This window comes from Pimephales promelas, chromosome 6 (assembly GCF_988280905.1).
Source record: "Pimephales promelas chromosome 6, fPimPro1.hap1.1, whole genome shotgun sequence".
Classification (NCBI taxonomy): domain Eukaryota; kingdom Metazoa; phylum Chordata; class Actinopteri; order Cypriniformes; family Leuciscidae; genus Pimephales; species Pimephales promelas.
In genome coordinates, this window is record NC_142774.1 from 30,118,573 (window position 1) to 30,137,014 (window position 18,442).

General features: G+C 34.0%; 1 protein-coding gene across 2 annotated transcripts in view; it reads left to right on the forward strand.

Moving 5' to 3' along the window:
* The window catches only part of kitb (KIT proto-oncogene, receptor tyrosine kinase b), a 32,718-nt gene extending 17,081 nt beyond the window's left edge, over positions 1-15,637 (forward strand). For both annotated transcript variants that reach the window (XM_089132370.1, XM_039692190.2), the window contains exons 2-21: positions 1,589-1,858; positions 2,299-2,583; positions 4,224-4,363; positions 4,447-4,615; positions 5,056-5,242; positions 5,859-5,974; positions 6,080-6,194; positions 6,713-6,897; positions 8,709-8,815; positions 8,928-9,054; positions 9,631-9,735; positions 10,215-10,325; positions 11,335-11,473; positions 11,586-11,647; positions 11,733-11,833; positions 11,983-12,105; positions 12,450-12,561; positions 12,681-12,780; positions 14,110-14,215; positions 14,295-15,637. In XM_089132370.1, coding sequence (XP_088988496.1) covers positions 1,589-1,858; positions 2,299-2,583; positions 4,224-4,363; positions 4,447-4,615; positions 5,056-5,242; positions 5,859-5,974; positions 6,080-6,194; positions 6,713-6,897; positions 8,709-8,815; positions 8,928-9,054; positions 9,631-9,735; positions 10,215-10,325; positions 11,335-11,473; positions 11,586-11,647; positions 11,733-11,833; positions 11,983-12,105; positions 12,450-12,561; positions 12,681-12,780; positions 14,110-14,215; positions 14,295-14,456 — 2,822 coding nt within the window. In that variant the 3' untranslated portion in view covers positions 14,457-15,637. The remainder of the gene's footprint in view (positions 1-1,588; positions 1,859-2,298; positions 2,584-4,223; positions 4,364-4,446; positions 4,616-5,055; positions 5,243-5,858; positions 5,975-6,079; positions 6,195-6,712; positions 6,898-8,708; positions 8,816-8,927; positions 9,055-9,630; positions 9,736-10,214; positions 10,326-11,334; positions 11,474-11,585; positions 11,648-11,732; positions 11,834-11,982; positions 12,106-12,449; positions 12,562-12,680; positions 12,781-14,109; positions 14,216-14,294) is intronic.
* The last annotated feature ends 2,805 nt before the right edge of the window (positions 15,638-18,442 follow it).

Here is an 18,442-nt window from a genome sequence, read left to right on the forward strand (position 1 = left end):
CGAGATTATAGATTATAATAACTGCCATCAGCAACAGATGCTGGTTCACGTATAGGCTGCACGGTCTCGTGTTTTACATAGCTATTGGTGAGAGACAGCGAGTTGTTTCAACGTCTGTATCTATATTTTTCTTTTTAATTGAAAATAGTAAATATGGCAAATATTTTAACGAATATTTTAAGTTCTTTATTTGTACACAAAGACGTGGACATGTATTTCTATTGCATATTTTTATGTTAGCTACTTTTAACTCAATCCCCTATTAGCCTACCTGTCAATAACACCTGTAAAAAACATCATTCATTGTCATTGGGACACTTTGTAAACACATGGTCAGTGTGTTTTAAAGTACTATAGGCCGGAAAACGTGCCCAGACCATTTAAGAATCTTCATTTAAGAATCATTTAAGAAAAAATGACGTGCATGTTATGTTATGATAAATTCTGTTAGCCTTGTCTTCTGGTTTGTTGTCATAGTCGCATAGTGTGTGTGTCTTCTGGTTTGTTGTCATAGTCGCATTGTGTGTATGTGTGTGTCGCTCGAGTGATTAATGTTCTAATCTAGCGGGAAAGTTCCGTATCTTAGCAAATTGCATAGTCACTAATGCACCCCTACTTGTTTCATAACGTTTGACTCATCTGGACAGTATCATCATGGTGAAGTAACAGATTGGTCATCGTGGCCGGATAATGGGGAGAAGGCAGAGCTTAATTGTTTAAATGTGAGGGCATCAATAAATAAAAATGTTTGGATAGACATATGTCGAAAATTTAAAAACATTAATTTAATTAAATATATTAAATATAAAAAAAATAATTTATTGCTTGCATAAAGAAAAAATCGCAAATTTTACGCAAAAAATCATTCTCACTGAAATTCAAAATACTATTTACAATGTTTAGTGGGTATTTAAAGATCACATTCTTTGTTGACATAAATTACCATATAAAGTTTAGGGTAAGATTTTTCAGTGAGATTTTGTTTTGAGAAATTACTACACTTTACACTTTTTTGGGGTACTTTGCACAAACTTAAATTTGAAATTAATATTTTTTTTTAATTCTAAAAATATTTCACCATATTACCGTATTTTTGATCAAATAAATACAGCCTTGGTGAGCATGCACTTCTTTCATTAAAAATAAAATAAAAATTTTGAACCATAGTGCAAATTAGAAAAAGCACTAGTATTGTTTTTTATATAATAAAGCTATTGCACAGAAAAATGTGTCCATAATTGACATTAAAAAAACATGTATTAAAATATATATTTTTTTAATGTTAAAAACCTAAACGTTTAATAATGCTAAATATAATTTCTTCTCTCTTAGTTGGTTGTATCATGGCACTTATTGAGATCCAGGGGTTTTTAATAAAAATGTTCAGAGCAGAGAACATCAGCTGCGGGTTTAAGCTTTTCACAGCTTAATTATCACAGTGCACCGTGTCGACCATAAGACTATCTCACCTTCCTAAGGTTTATTGACTGTCAACAAAGTGATGCATTAACTGATTGCAGGATGTTGCTGTTGATTATACCTGACTTGGTATGCAAAGTGAACATATAGATGTGTGTTTGTACTCCAGGGTGGTTTAAACCTGTTATCACTCCTGATGCCCCTCATCTGGTGATACTCAAAGGTGAACAACTGGAACTCCGTTGTCATGACGATGCAGAGGCAAGCATGGGCATGGTCCAATGGCTGCGGGACAAAGGTCGAAAAATCGACGGAGAGCTAAAGCAAGACGGAGCCAGTGTCATCCTTCTCACCTCCACACAGATACAGCACATGGGCCGTTACACCTGTGAGAACACACAAACGGGAGAGAACAGCTCTATCTATGTCTACGTGAAAGGTCTGAATGTTCACACACAGTGTTCTTTGATTTTAAGGGGTTTATTTGTTTTTTTGGCCTCAATTCCCACACTTCTTTGTTGAAGGAGTATTAAAACTTGAATAGGTCTTTTGTAAAAGCACAAATGCATGTCCTTAAGCTGTGTACTCAAACCCCACCTTAGTGTGGATGTGGTTTTAATTTATTTTAATTCTATTATTGTTAACTGTCATTGAATGATAGGTATTTGAACAGCTGAATTGTATGATAAACCTCTTGCACACACTCGTTTTTTTTTTTTTTTTTTTACTATTTCCTCATAGACAAGTCCTTCCAGTGTTTAATGTAACGCCCCTTGTTCTGCAATGCTTTTTTCACTTTTTTTTCCATTCTCTTTTGTTTTGCATATCCCTTTCTCATCACTATGTTTTCTTCCTAAAATGTCTCACTTTTTTTGGCAGATTTGAGGAACGCTTTTGTGCAATCCATGGTGAATGGGCTTCTGGTGAGGGAAGGAGGGGATTGCACTATTCCTTGTTTAGTAACAGATCCAGCTGTCAATCACCTGTCCCTGTTGACCTGTTCTGGCACAGCCTTACCAGCTGGCCTCACCTACATCACACACCCTCAGAGAGGGATCACCATTAGAAACGTCTCCAAAGCCTTTGATGGCTGCTACGTTTGTGCAGGGCAGATGGATGAAAAACCTGTGAAATCAAGCCATTATAACTTGGATGTGCGGCCAGGTGTGTGTTTGAGCAGTGGTTCTTAAAGGGATAGTTTTCATTTAATCACCCAGATTATTGTAAATCTGGATGTATTTATTTATTTTTTGTCCATAAAATGAAAGTGAATGACGCCCAGTGTTATTGCAAGGACGGGACACACCAAGCCGATTGGCAGTCAGGCAATGTTGGGCCATTTTTTAGCATTCGTTGGCTTAGTTTTTTCGGTGTATTCCGCACCGTCAGTGTTTGGGGTAACTCAGTGCAAGTAACTTTACGTAATCAGATCAGTAACGCATAACTTTTATATTTACAACAAAATTACTTTACAACAAAGTTACTTTTTTCAAATAAGTAACGCAAGTTGTTTATATTTTGATTGGAATCGTAAGTTCACAGGCATTGTGTTCTCTGTGTAAACATATTGGTTATTTTAGTTTTTAGAATAGACTTAAGCTGACATTACTCTTCTCAGTTGCAAAAAACAAACAAAAAAGATTTTGTATTACACTAAATTTTATAAAAACAGTGAATGTTCAGCGTGTTTGATATTCAAAATGGTAAGCAAGCGCTGCTTTGTTTACGGTTTGTAATTGTAACTATATCTACAGTCATAGTTTCGGTTTCCCATCTTTGGTGTAACGTTAGCCATAGACTCATTGACTTTCTTTGTGTGGAAACCCCCCCAGTTTTAGGTGAACTATCCCTTTAACTAGTTTTGTTTGTTGATTTTAGACTGGACATTAAAAAGGACATTAAAAAAGTACTAAAATTGTTAATTGTACAAAAGTAAACAAAAATGTGGGAAATATGGAAAATGTTTTCTCTCTTCTATATTATGCTTATCTAATTAAGCATGATTATGTGATTATGTGCCTTTTCCCCTTTGCAACTCACTACTTGAGAACCACTTTGTCAGATGGAAAGAGTTAGAGAGAGCTGATACAGAGAATGATACCATAAGAAAATACTTTCAGCGTTGGACACACATGAATATGAAAGTTTTGAATAATTAAGATTTTTTTTAAATGTTTTTGAAAGAAGTCTTAAATGCTTACCAAGTCTAGATTTGTTTAATCTAAAATACAGTAAAACAGTAATATTTAAAAAATATTATTAAATATTTTTAAAATGTAATTTATTCCTGTGATGAAAAGTAGATATCATTCTAATTTACTCATTTGGCGTTTAAGAAAGATTTCTTATTATCATCAATGATTTTTGAATAACAAAACTTTTGAATAACAAAGAATGAAACTTACAAAGAATTTCTTTTTTTTTTTAAATGCTGTTCATTGAAATTTCTATTCGAATAATAAATAAAATCAGTTATTTTTAAATTGTAATAATATTTCACATTATTACTGTTTTACTGTATTTTTGATCAAATACATGCAGCCTCGGTGAGCATAAAAGATGTCTTTCAAAAACATTAAAGTTCTGACAGTAGTAGTGTATCATTGTCATATTATATAATTACATATGTCAATATATATTTAATGAAATATACATATAATGATATAATATGACAATGATATTATATCATTATAATATATACTATTATAATGTTATATATTATAATGATATAACATTAAATATATATCTCAATATGTATATTTTCCCATATGCTTTATTGCACATTTATTGTTTTTGTAATACAGTCCCAGAGACAGTGCCAGTGATCAGCCTATCCAGAATGGAAAATGTGATTCTGATCCAGGATCAGGGGTTTGAGCTCACCTGTAGCAGCGTCAACATCAACCATGATTTCTACCTGAACTGGAGCATCCCTTTGGAATCGGTTAGATCCACACACCTGTTGCATATCTTAAATTGCTCTATTACAGTGCCTAACCTGGACTAATGTTGTCAATAATGATTTAGACAGCAAAGGAAACAACTAACTCTAACGTCCTGCTTGGTTCTCGAGGATATCAGCGCTCAGCAACACTAAAGTTCAATTCTGTGACGATGAATGATTCAGGAGTCTATCAATGCAATGCGAAGAATGAGAAAGGTGTCTCCATGGAAACTCTCAATCTGGAGGTTTACGGTAAGAAATGTGAGATTAAGCTAGCATAAATTGACAGTACCTTTCCAGTAAATAGTTCTACAGAATGACAGCTATGAATACATCAATAATACTGTAAAAGCAGCTATAAAATTTACTGCAACTTACTGTTTTTACAGTAAACTTTAACTGATGATACAGCAAAAATACTGTGAAAACAGAAATCATTTACAGTGTATCTTCTAAATAATATCGACTTTAACCTGAGAGCAAGAATGGCAAGACTTGTAGTAACACGAAGGGGCTAAATTGTAATACTCAATATGATGATTGTTGAAATGTTGATATAGAAGTCTCGCCTTTAAGATGATAGATTCATAGGTTTTACTTTAACCTTACATCTTTAAACCTTGGCCTTTTCAGCGAAAGACAAGTCCCTGGCTAAACAACTGAACATCTGTTTATGTGTGTATTTGTGGCAGAGCGTGGTTTCATTAACCTTACAGAGGGAGAGGACAGTGTGGTGGAGGTGCGAGAGGGAGAGAGTCTGACCCTCAGCGTGGAGATGACTTCATACCCCAAACCCTCTGAAATCTACTGGTCGTATAACAACCAACAGCTCAAAAACACATCCGAGCACGTCATTACACTACACAACCAGCACTACAGGTACACATACTTGCACAAATACACACACACAGTCAATTCTGTGGTAACTCCACCAGTATTTTTATACACAAAACTTTATACACCAATCATTATTTTTTTCTCTTACATTTTAATAATTCGGAGAGACGGCAAAAAACAGATATAATATATTAAACAGATTTTCTATAATAATTATTAATCTAAAATCTATTATAATTATATTGTGGTATTGTATTATTATTACTATTTTCATCTTATTTTAACTGTGAAATAGATACAAAAATGTATCACTGAAATTATTATTATTTAAAATATTATTATTATATTTATTATATCATTATACTTATTATTATAAAATGGTTAGTTCCAATCCTTGATTCTGATTGGTCTATAATAGCTGTGCTTTATTTATGATAAAACACGCTTCACCCAACGGTTATATTTTTTTCTAGCGGAAGTAAGGCTTTTAGTGATTTTACTTGTCTTATACAATTAACCACAATTTAAAAAAAGTTAATGTCCGTTTGTTAACTACGAGAGTCCATTAGTTTTTACAATTAGCGTTAGTGACCTAATTTCAAACATTTATATGTAAATCTTTAACAGACATTGAGTATCGTTCATCTGAATTTTGCAGGTTCATCAGTGAACTGAGGCTGGTTCGAATTCATGGATCAGAGGGCGGGATCTACACTTTCTCAGCCAATCACAAATATGCATCGGTCAATCAGTCATTCACCGTCCATGTCATGTGTGAGTTCAGAGGATTGAGAGGATTTTAGCTTTCAAATTTGCCAGATTACCTCAATTTCTCGATTCTAATAGTATTTATATAAATACAGTACATTTTTCACTCAGGTAAACCAGTGATAGTTTCCCAGGAGGGGCCGGTTGATGGACAGGTGAGGTGTGTTGCATCAGGATATCCTGTCCCCAAAATATCTTGGTATTACTGCGAGCCGCCACATACACGGTATGACTCACACACAGGCTAAGATAAGCCACTCAACACTCAACAACCATGCAATAGCACACATGCTAACACTTTATGTTGATGGTCAATTTTAGACATTCTACAGACTATACGTAACTATAAGTAACTACATATCAACCAGTTCTCATTAGATTATTAGTAGACTGTCTGCTTACTAACACTTTATTTTGATGCTCCTTCAACAGACATTCTACTGACTATAAGTAACTTTATAACTGCAGGTCAACTTATTCTTCTAACACTAACAGTCTACTCTAATGAGAATTAGTTGACATGTAGTCATGTATAGTTAATAGAATGTCTAAAGTGGACCATTGAAATAAAGTGTAACCACACGCATCTCTAACTTCTGTTATGTAAGTAGTAAACAAAATTGAGATTGCAGTGTCAAAAAGCCATTTAGAATAGAAGTGTTTCTTAGATGATCAATTGTGGTAAATAATGTAGATATAATAGCTGTTTGTCATATTGTTTTGGCTCTTTATATTCCCTCACAGGTGCTCCCTTCTGTTGAATGCGACGCAGGCTGATGAGGAAGTTGCTGTTGTAACAGTGTCAGGATCAGAGTTTGGACGAAGCGAGGTGGAAAGTCGACTTAATATCAGCAAAGGAAAATTTCACACCCTAGAGTGTGTGGCAAAAACCCAGAGCGAGCATGCCTACACCCTCTTTTCCATCAGCGGTGAGATTCATCATCATTGTTTATATAAAGCTAATCACAAATATAGCAGTAAACACCAATTATCAGGGTCCAAAAAGACAATACATGTGGTATAATACAATGTTGTTGTTCAAGCAGTGTCAGTGTGGCATAGTCGTTCAATCTTAAGGCCAGACAGAAGAAGCTTTCTACAGACTTTTCTTTACCCAAACCCTAATGCTGCTTTTAGCTGCTGTTTACACGTTCAGAAATCATAATTACTATGTGATGTGTGCTCAAGTGATTTTAGTAGAAAAAAATGGAGGCAATTTCATATTTATTTTCCTTTTTTCCACTTACTGATAAGACAGGAAGCTTTTTTCACACTAATGCAACAAAATGAAAAGCAAAGGATGCGCATTAGGTCTGTAATAGATGCATTGTCTTGGTGTTTTATTATGACATAGTGGGAAATGCAGTTTGGTCACACATGACTGTGACCTCAAAAAAACAAAAACAAACAAAAAACAAACTGAAGTAGTGTTTTTTTTTAGATAAAAAAAAATTATACTTTTATTCAGCTAGGATGCATTAAATTGATCAAAACTGACAGTACTAATAATTTATTTCAAATATATTTTGTCCATTAGTCATCAAGGAACCCTGAAAGTAATAGGAAATAGTTTTGAACACCAAATCAGCATATTATATTGATTTCTGAAGGATCATGTGGCACTGAAGACTGGAGTAATGATGCTGAAAATTCAGCTTTGCCATCACAGAAATACATTTAAATTTAGAATATATTAAAATCAAATATTTAGATGACAGATATAGAATAAATAAGATATTTAATATAAACTGCAGGCTTGGTAGACTTCTTTCAAAAACATAAGTGGTAGTGTATGTACTGCATATTAAATTATACAGTCAACATTTAAATTTAAACTTTATTTACCTAATTTATGAATCTGTTGTTTTGTTTTACCTTCAAGGACATCCCCCAAATGGAGTTTTTGTCAGATTAAACTAACTTCATTTAGTTTATTAGCCCTTAGCTAATTATTAGCTAATATCTCCAGACACAACAAACAAACATTCTATTTTTGTTGAAGTGGGCAATTCATTACAAATTAAGATACAATTAAACTCTATTTACCTAATTTAGGAATCTTTTTTTGTTTTTTACCTTCAAGGATATCCCCCGAATTGAGTTTTTGTCAGATTAAACACTTCATTTAGTTTATTAGCCCTTAGCTAATTATTAGCTAATGTCTCCAGACACAACAAACAAACATTCTATTTTTGTTCAAGTGGACAATTCATTACAATTAAGATACAATTAAACTTTATTTACCTCATTAATTATTTTTACCTTCAAGGGCATCAAGGCTTGTCAGATTAAGCTAACTGAATTTAGGTCTCATAGCTAATTATCAGCTAATTTCCCCACACACACACACCAGAACAAAATGTTCTATTTTGGTTGAGGTGGGCCATTCTTGCCATATAGTGTTATTGAGATCAGTAGAGAGACATAAGCCCGTTCACACCCAAACACACACACACACACACACACACACACGCCTGTTAACAGATAATCCCTGAATGTTCTCAGACACACACTGTCAACAGATACGAGGGATTATTATAATGTGCAGCATGTGCACATTAGTATTTTATACTGATACTAAGCTCTTAAAATCCTCTGAACAACAGATTTAAAACACTCACTTTATTAAATGGTAGGCTACTGTGAATTAAGAAGTATTATTGTTTAGATGTGGTGTTTATATTTGTGAGTGTGTACTGTCTATTCATGGATATGTGGGCATGCGTTTTTCTCTCCCCAGAAAGAACTGTGCCGCATAAACTCTTCACACCTCTGTTGTCTGGTGTCGTCTCCACTGCTGTTCTGCTTTGCTTACTTGTGGTGGTTCTGCTCTTCAAATACATACAGGTACACAACACTCACACTACACACTATGACATGGCTTAAATTATTAGCAATAATTCTTGTTTTATTTATTTAACTTTTATTTCCTGCTTGCCATTTTGTACACTGCCATAAGAAACCCAAATATGAGATCCATTGGAAGGTGATTGACAGTTTTGATGGCAACAGTTATACCTACATAGACCCGACGCAGCTGCCTTATGACCCCAAATGGGAGTTTCCACGGGAAAGACTCCGCTTTGGTAAAGGCATTCATATTACACATAAATCTAGACGTTATGATTACTCAATAGCTCATTATTTAATCTGACTAAAAGTGTGTATTATGCACATAGGATTCTTCGGTGAATAGAAAGAACATATATATATATATATATATATATATATATATATATATATATATATATATATATATATATATATATATATATATCAGCAAAATTACACTTTACCGTCACAGGAATAAATTCCATTTTACAATATATTAAACAGTAAGCAATTATTTTACATTGTAATAATATTTCACAATATTACTGCTTATACTGTATTTTTTAATCAAATAAATCCAGCCTTAGTGAGAATAAGAGACTAAAATATACATTAAAAAAAAAAAATATATATATATATATATATATATATATACTGTATATACTGACCACAAACATTTTAACAGCAATAATTAGAAGTCCTATGTAGTACTAAGTTATAATACTATATAACTATAATAATCATTTACTAGAATGGTTATTAAAATAGTATGAATTTAAACATAATAATGGTAAATAAGAGATAAATGTTTGTTGTTTGTCGTGATGAAGGTAGAATCCTTGGCTCTGGAGCGTTTGGTAAAGTGGTGGCTGCTACTGCATATGGGCTTCTGTCAGCTGACACAGTGACCACTGTTGCTGTAAAAATGCTAAAACGTGAGTATATGTCTGGATGTATGACTTAACATGTGTAAAGTACACGGCCCCGACCAAAACAAAAAGTTACTTTTTGGATTTTTAAGGCAAATGCTTAAGAGTCTATGATTTTTTCAGTAATATTATGTTTCAGAAATGTTATGTTTCTAGCATGTAGCAAGTCTTTGGGATGTGCTAGAGTATGCTTGACTCTTAATGTGATGTTATTTCCATGAAGAGGGGCATCAATTACGGTTTGAAGAACTATTGCCAAACATATAGCTTGCTAGAAACATAATAATCACTGCAATAATGATCCAATAGACTATCCAATCATAACCCTAATCATAGACAATCATAGACATTTGCCTTATTTTTACCATGTAGTATATGTTTATAAAGACTGGTTTTCAAAACCTTTAATGTCTATATAATGTATCTGTGTATGTTTGGGTGTGTGTGTGTGTACATGTGTGTGTATCTGTGGATTTTTCCCAAAGCGAGTGCTCACTCCACTGAGAAAGAGGCTCTAATGTCAGAGTTGAAAGTTCTGAGCTACATTGGCAACCACATGAACATTGTCAACTTGCTTGGCGCCTGTACAGTAGGAGGTACGTGGTTAATATTGATTCAATCATTTTAACTGTGGTTACAGGTTAAAGAAAGATACCTATACGTTTTTATAAGATATATTGTATGTTCCTAAAGTCCTTCCAATCCCATATTGTTTTCTTTCTTCTGGTTGAAACCCAACAGGAGATGTTAGGAAATTACTGCACTTTTCCAAATAAGGAAAGTGGATTTATACTGCACCACAAAAGTAGAAAACAGTAGAATTTGTCTCTCGAAATTATGGTCTGTTCTTCACACAAACCTTTTGTATAGCTTTTTATAGGGTAATACTGTATATAACTTATTGTATAGGCTTCATAATCAGAAGACTTGGACTACACTCAGAAAAAAGGTACAAAGCTGTCACTGGGGCTGTGCCTTTTCAAAACGTGAATATTTGCCCATTTTAGGTGCTAATATGTACATTTTAGGTGTTAATGTGTCCATTTTAGGTGCTCATAAGTACGTTTTATGTGTTAATATGTACCTTTTACGTGCTAATATGTCCATTTTAAGTGTTAATATGTACATTTTAGGTACTAATATGTCCATTTCAGGAGCTAATACATTTTAGGTGGTAATATGTCCATTATGTACATGTTAGGTGCTAATATGTAGATTTTAAGTGTTAATATGTACATTATAGGTGCTAATATGTACATTTTAGGTGGTAATATGTCCATTTCATGAGCTAATATGTACATTTTAGGTGGTAAAATGTACATTTTAGGTGTTAATATGTACATTTCAGGTGCTAATATGTACCACTTAGGTACCAATGTGCAGCCTTTGGGTACAAAAGTGTACCTTTTGAAAAGGTACAGCCCCAGTGACAGCTTTTGTACCTTTTTTCTCAGAGTGTATAACACACATTTATAGAGCTTATCAAATGATCAAAAAGGGGGAAAAAAATCCTTTTTTTTTTTTTTGTCAAAATGTAATTTTTTGGGAGACTTTTTCCTTGAGGGGAAATTTGATAATTGTTAAAGTGACACATTTTTTCAACAGGCCCAATTCTGGTGATCACAGAATACTGTTGCTATGGCGACATGTTGAACTTCCTGAGAAGAAAGCGGGATGCGTTTTTCAGTTCCAAAACAGGCGATGGATATTACAAAAATCTGCTCAGCCAAATACAGCCTTCAAGGTAAGACGTGTATCTGAGAAATGTGGTGCAACATTTATAAGAGTATAGATGTCCTTTGTTAGGTTTTTGTAATGTAATACACCATCTATTATATGCATGTGTGCACACACAGAGAAGGCACTGATAATGGTTACATGCCCATGAGGTCATATCAGAAGAGATCGAATCAGACAGGTAAGGCCCATCCCAAGAAAATACAGCCATTTTTACCACCAATTTTCATTATTTTACACTTTTCAATGTGTATCATCTCTCTTAGAATGGTGTGATGACAAAGATGATCTCTCTTTGGATACTGAGGATTTACTCAGCTTCTCATATCAAGTGGCCAAAGGCATGGACTTCCTCACATCCAAAAATGTGAGTGTGTAATTACATTTATTCACCTCTCAAGTTTCAGACTGAGTTAAACGTACAGACTTTGTAATGTTATCTGATTTTCATATACCGTTCTATACACGTTTTTGACTAATAAATGTTCATTTATGTGTGTTGCCATGTATATTTAGTGTATCCACAGAGATCTGGCCGCTAGGAATGTTTTACTGACTCAGGGTCGGGTAGCAAAGATATGTGATTTCGGTCTGGCACGTGACATCACTAGAGATTCCAGCTACGTCCTGAGAGGAAATGTAAGAAAGTGTTGTATAACCGTTACCACACTCACACCATACTGTCAAGCTCTATATTAATATCCAGCATATTCAGAATTAAACTGGAGATTTTATGTAGCAAAAACACAATTGATTTAAAAGGGTTGTTCACCTCATGTTGTTTCAAACCTAACGAAAGTCAGTGGTGCACAAAGCAACATTGGACCCCATTAACATTATATTGACAAAAAACTGAAAGAAATCTATGTATTCTGGAGAAATCCACACAGGTTTGGAACAACATGAAGATAAGAAAATGATGACCAGATGTTTTTTTTATTAAAGCATTGTTCATTATCATGAATGATGTGTTTCCGGTTTAGGCACGTCTACCAGTGAAATGGATGTCCCCAGAGAGCTTGTTTGCTTGCGTGTACACTTTTGAGAGTGACGTCTGGTCCTATGGCATCTTACTGTGGGAGATCTTCTCCCTGGGTCTGTATGAGCTGATACCAGTCCTATTGAATATCATACACACCCAGAATACATCTCCTAACCCAAGGCCTATAAGTGACTCATTATTAAGGTCTTATGAGGTGAAAATCTGCCTGCAGGTAACACGCCTTATCCAGGGATTCAAGTTGGATCCACATTCTATAAGATGATACAGGATGGATACAGAATGACTGAGCCTGAGTTTGCCCCAATTGAAATGTAAGAGAATTATAACTGTCTTTAAAACTTATATGTATGGCGTGCACACATTTCCATTCAAAAGTTTAGGGTTGGTGAGTTTATTAAATTTCAAATTTAATCTTAATTTTTTTGTTCACCAATAAACAATAAAACTGTGAAAATGATTACAATATAACTGAACTGTAATTTATTACTTTAAAGGCAAAGCTTTTTCAGCATCATTACTCTGATTTGTAGAAATCATTCTGATTTGATGACATTTATTTTTTTCAAGGTTGAAAACAGTTGTGCTGTAGTTCACTTTAAAAAAAAAAAAAAACTTTTGCTGATAATTTACTCACCCCCATGTCATCCAAGATGCCCATGTCTTTCTTTCTTCAGTCGAAATGAAATTAAGGTTTTTGATGAAAACATTCCATGATTTTCCTCCATATAATGCACTTTACTGGGAACCAAATGGTTCAAGGTCCAAAAGACAGTTTCAGTGCAAACTGCAAACTGTTCAAAGGGCTTTAAACAATTTCAGACGATGAATAAGGGTCTTATCAAGCGAAACGATTCATTTTAAAATAAAAAAGTTTAAGTTTTATAAGCTCGAATGCTCGCCTTGCTCTGTTCTGTGATGCGCGTTCATGAATCTCCTGTTCAAACTTGTTCATCAAAATGAACAAATCTTTTTTCGAGTCATTTGGTTCATTCAACGAACAAAATTAACAAATTGGCTCGGAAAAAGATTTGTTCCTTTTGATGAACAAGTTCGAACAGGAGAGTCACACAGAACAGAGCAAGGTAAGAGCAAACAGAGCAAATGCTCGCATTTGAGCTTATAAAACTTAAACTTTATTTTTTTTAAACAATAAGCGATCGTTTCCCTTCATAAGACCCTTATTCATCGTCTGAAATTGTTTAAAGCCCTTTGAACAGTTTGTAGTTTGCACTGAAACTGTCTTTTGGACCTTGAACTGTTTGGTTCCCAGTAAAGTGCATTATGGAGAAAAATGCTGGAATGTTTTCATCAAAAACCTTAATTTCTTTTCGACTGAAGAAAGAATGACATGGACATCGGATGACATGGGGGTGAGTAAATTATCAGCAAAAGTTTTTAGAAAAGTGAACTACTCCTTTAATATTTATGTGGAAATCATGATGCATTTTTAGGATTTTTTTTTTTGTTGGAAGTGTTTGCGCAAGTTTTGTTCTTTTGTTACATTAGAAATGATCAAATTAACGCATCCTTGTTAAATAAATAAAAAATTTAAAAAGAATATATATATATATATATTTTATTTTACCCCAAACATTTGTCTGATGGGCATGATAATGAGGCTTGTGTGTATGCATTATCAGTTACGAGGTAATGAGATGGTGTTGGAGTGCTGACCCTCTGAAGAGACCAACCTTTAAAAAACTGGTGGAAAGGACTGAACTCCTGCTGTCGGAAACCACCAAACACGTACGTTCTGACTCGGCTCATCTCAAAAACTGCTGACATTGAACGAGTTTCTTCAGTTAGGTTTGTATTTGTCTTGCAGGATTACTTGAATCTCAGCACTAGTGGCAGCTGCGAGGCGTTTGTTCCTCCAGACCTGCAGAGGGCACAACGGCTGAGTTCTGTGGGCAGCTCAACAGCCTCCTCAACTCAACCCCTGTTGCAGGCAACAAATGAAGTTTTTCTGGAACATCAGAGCATATAAATGACATCACGTTCGTTGTTTTGCCTCAAAATCATTTTCCTCAATGGGTTTGACCTAAAAGCCTTAACCTCCATTTAAATACTGACTTTTAAGGGCATCTCCTAAGATTCCCTGCTCTCTGCAACTCCATTAGCCTTGTCTTCCATTATATTTCAAATTACTCGAGACACAGCATGTCCAGCCATATAACATATTTTTCTAAATGCAGCTGGGCTCCATTTTATTGTATTGATTATAGTATTTTGAGTGCATGAGCAGCTACCATGGCCAGGCACGCTTTTAGATATAGAACCTAATGTTACCTCACCAGATAAATGACCAGCTCTACTGATGACATCATCGTGTAGTGAGCGTCTCTGTGATGTTGTGTTGTGTATTCTTTTGTCTTTGTGTTTGACTGGGTAAACAACTGTGATCATGTTTTAGTGCAAGTAACAGTAAGGTAGGTAATTGGTAGAGATGTTAAACCCAAAGTGAATCTTGTTTAATGTGTCTCTAACTGAAGCACTTAATATCAACGAATGGAGGTTCTCATTCATGAATTTTGTTTTCAGCATGTCATTACTCTCAGGTGAGTATTATAAAAGCATTATCGATTTGTAATGCTATGTAAGATCCCTCTCTTAACTAAAATTGTCATATTTATTAATGATGAAAAGAAAACTAGGATGTTTAAATTTTTTCTTTAGTTTGGAATTGAACTTTTGAGTTGTTGAATGTGTGTATATAAATAAAATCTGTTGCGGTGTTAAACTGAGAATCATATTTGAAATGTACATTGTTTGATATAATAACTGACTGGGTTCTTTTCTTCAAAAGTGGCTAATTTGGCTGGAGTAAACCAAGTTTATGTTCTCGAAGCATGCTTAAAAGATGAGAACCATATCAGGTATCTGCTCATTGCTAATTATTCCAGTAGATCCAAGGTTTATGCTAAATTATTCAGCCAACTAAACCACGTTCGAAGGATTGGATGTTGGTTGGGATGGAAAAAAAAAAATCAAATTCAATGTTTTTGAAGGTTGACTGTGACAAATAACTTGAACTGCTATGAGATTTGACTTTGTAAATATCTGATGTGTCCAGCTATTTTTTCAACTTGTAGAGTTTGTCAGAAATAAAATAGCAGTAAGGAATGATGTAACTGTTTTTATACAGAATAAATGAACAGTGGAAAAGGAGCCATTGCATGAATTGTGTATTTTTAAAACACAGAAAATGTATTTCTAAATGCAATTCCTTAAAAGTTAAGGTTGATGTTAGTTTTAATATCCAGCTTCTAATTTGGAACAGCTAATCCAATGGTGCGAGTTTGGGGTGGGACTATCTGTTTGTCTGACCAATGACAAGACAATAGGAGTATTTAACCCTCAGGTGCTCTTCGGTCATTTCTGACCGAAAAATTTTCTGTTTTGAATTTCTAAAAATCACAGCTTCATCGGAATGTTATGAAACTTGCTGACTTTTATGGAATTATGTATGTGAATATACAATAAAAAAATTAAGGTCATGATACAAGCATGCTAAGTATAGTCACACTTGTGGTCTTCGGTCAAAAATGACCGACCCATAGGAAATGAATGGGAAATTGACAAAAAAAAAAAAAAACTCTGAATTTTTATACGTGCAATCTACAAATCGGCCACAATTCACCACACACACTAGGGATGCGCGGTATACCGGTATTACAAAAATACCGGTATATAATAAATTTCAAACTGTACAATATCATAATTTTGTTAAATTCGGTATTTAATGCGCTGCTGTTCCGAAGTTCTCCACTAGGCGGCAGTGCGCTACCGAAACTGACGCGGGTCACGCGAAACCGGCAAACGAAGGAACACGACGGATCAAACGAAGCTCATTCGAATTTCTACACGCCCGAAATTAATAAATAGAGAGAAGTATCAGTGAAATAAAGCATTACTTTGCCTGCTAAAGTAATGAGAATTGTAAAGTATCAGACCTCAATGAATGCACCACTCTGCAAACGTTGCTTTCAATAAAGTGTTTCCATGGGAGGCAACACATCAAATCTGCCGAAGCGCTCGTCAGTTGCTCATCCTGACTAGTTCAAAGAGTTCAGAGATCGACTGGTGAGTTCATCATTCAACTGATTTAATTTAGTCTTTTATTGAACACTGAACAGCTCACATACATTAGAGCTTATCAATTAAATATGGTAAACACGAGAGATCAAATCTTATTCTTGAATGTCACGGTAGAACCAATTCAGTTTAGGTCTCATCATTTTTGCAATTTCAAACAAACATATTCATTTAATTTGAATTAATAAAGAATAAAAGTAATAGCAAAAACTAATGGCATTATTGCCGCTGTTGCGACCCATAGAAAGAGAGAGAGAGAGAGAGAGAGAGAGATGGTAGTAATATAAATATTAATAATATTAGCCTACAATTAAGCTACATTTGTCAAAATTCATTAAGAAACCTGGCCTAACAATTATTTGATTAATCTACATTGATTAATCTAGATCAATCAGTAATAAAATGACCTAAAAATGTAATACATGTTTAGCATAACATTGCAATGCATTATATGCATAATCTATACCCAAACACAAACAGTAAGCAAACCAATATGAATAAACGCTATAAATGTTGATAATTCTCTGTTGATGCATGACAGCTAATGGTTTACATGCCATTTCATTATTCTATTATTATATGTTAATCTATTATTATTATAGATATTAACCTATTTTAATTGTATAATTTCAGGGTTTTTTTTCTTTTCCAAAATCAAAATTTTACCTACTGTATGTTCCTTGACTGAATTTATTAATTTTGAAAATTTTGATTTGTTTTTGTTTTTTGATACTTTCTTTACACATATGGTAGTTGAGAGTTTCAAGCAGTGTTTAATATAGTTGTTTCAATTCACTTAAATTTAGACTCTTTTTTTTCCCCCGACTGTGGTATCGATTTAGTATCGATACCGAGGTATTAGGTTCTGGTATCGTACCGAAGTCAAAATTGTGGTATCGAGCCATCCCTAACACACACACACACACACACACACACACACACACACACACACACACACACACACACACACACACACACACACACGCATACAAACACACTTTTATACACATACACCAATAAATTTTGATTTTTAAAAATCACAGCTTCATCTGAATGTTACGAAACTTGGTGACTTTTATGGCATTATGTATGTGAACACACAAAAAAAATTGAGGTCATGATCTGAGCATGCTAAGTGGTCTTAAAAAAAATAGTCACACTTGTGGTCTTTGGTCAAAAATGACCCCACAGGAAATGAATGGGAAATTGACAAACACAAAATCTTTTTTTTTTTTTATATTTTTAATAAAAAATCGTTTTTGAGATTGAGTTTCAACTATATATTCAAATCCACAAAAAAAAAAAAAAAAAAAAATGTGTTCATAAACATCTGGGGAATTCACATGCTTCTCCATAGAGAGCTGTACATGTCATCTAGTGGTTACACCATGATTCAACGCTTTTTCTCTACTGTAACCAGATGGTGCTAATTTTCTTCAAAAAATAATTTTTTTCTGAAGGCCTAGACTCTATGTTAAACTAAAATACTGCATTAATAATTTTTTGAAAAAAAAAAATATATATATATATATACAGTATATATATATATATATTTTTCCACGGCAAAATAGACCATAAATATTGCATAAATATTAATAAATTCAATCAAATTGTCTCAAAATACTAAATTACAAAGAATAAATATTATAGAACAAAAATAAACTGCATTGGTTTTAATGGGATGGAGGAAATTTAATTTTTAGGTGTCCGGTCACTTTTGACCGGGAACATAACAAGTGTGAGTCCGAAACGAAGAGCACCTGAGGGTTAAAAAACCTGTTTGCAAAGGGTCATTATTTTGTCAATTTCATTCGGTACCGCATTTTGCAGTATAAACGTCACTTAAAAAAGCAAATCTTGAAGAGATCATAGACGATG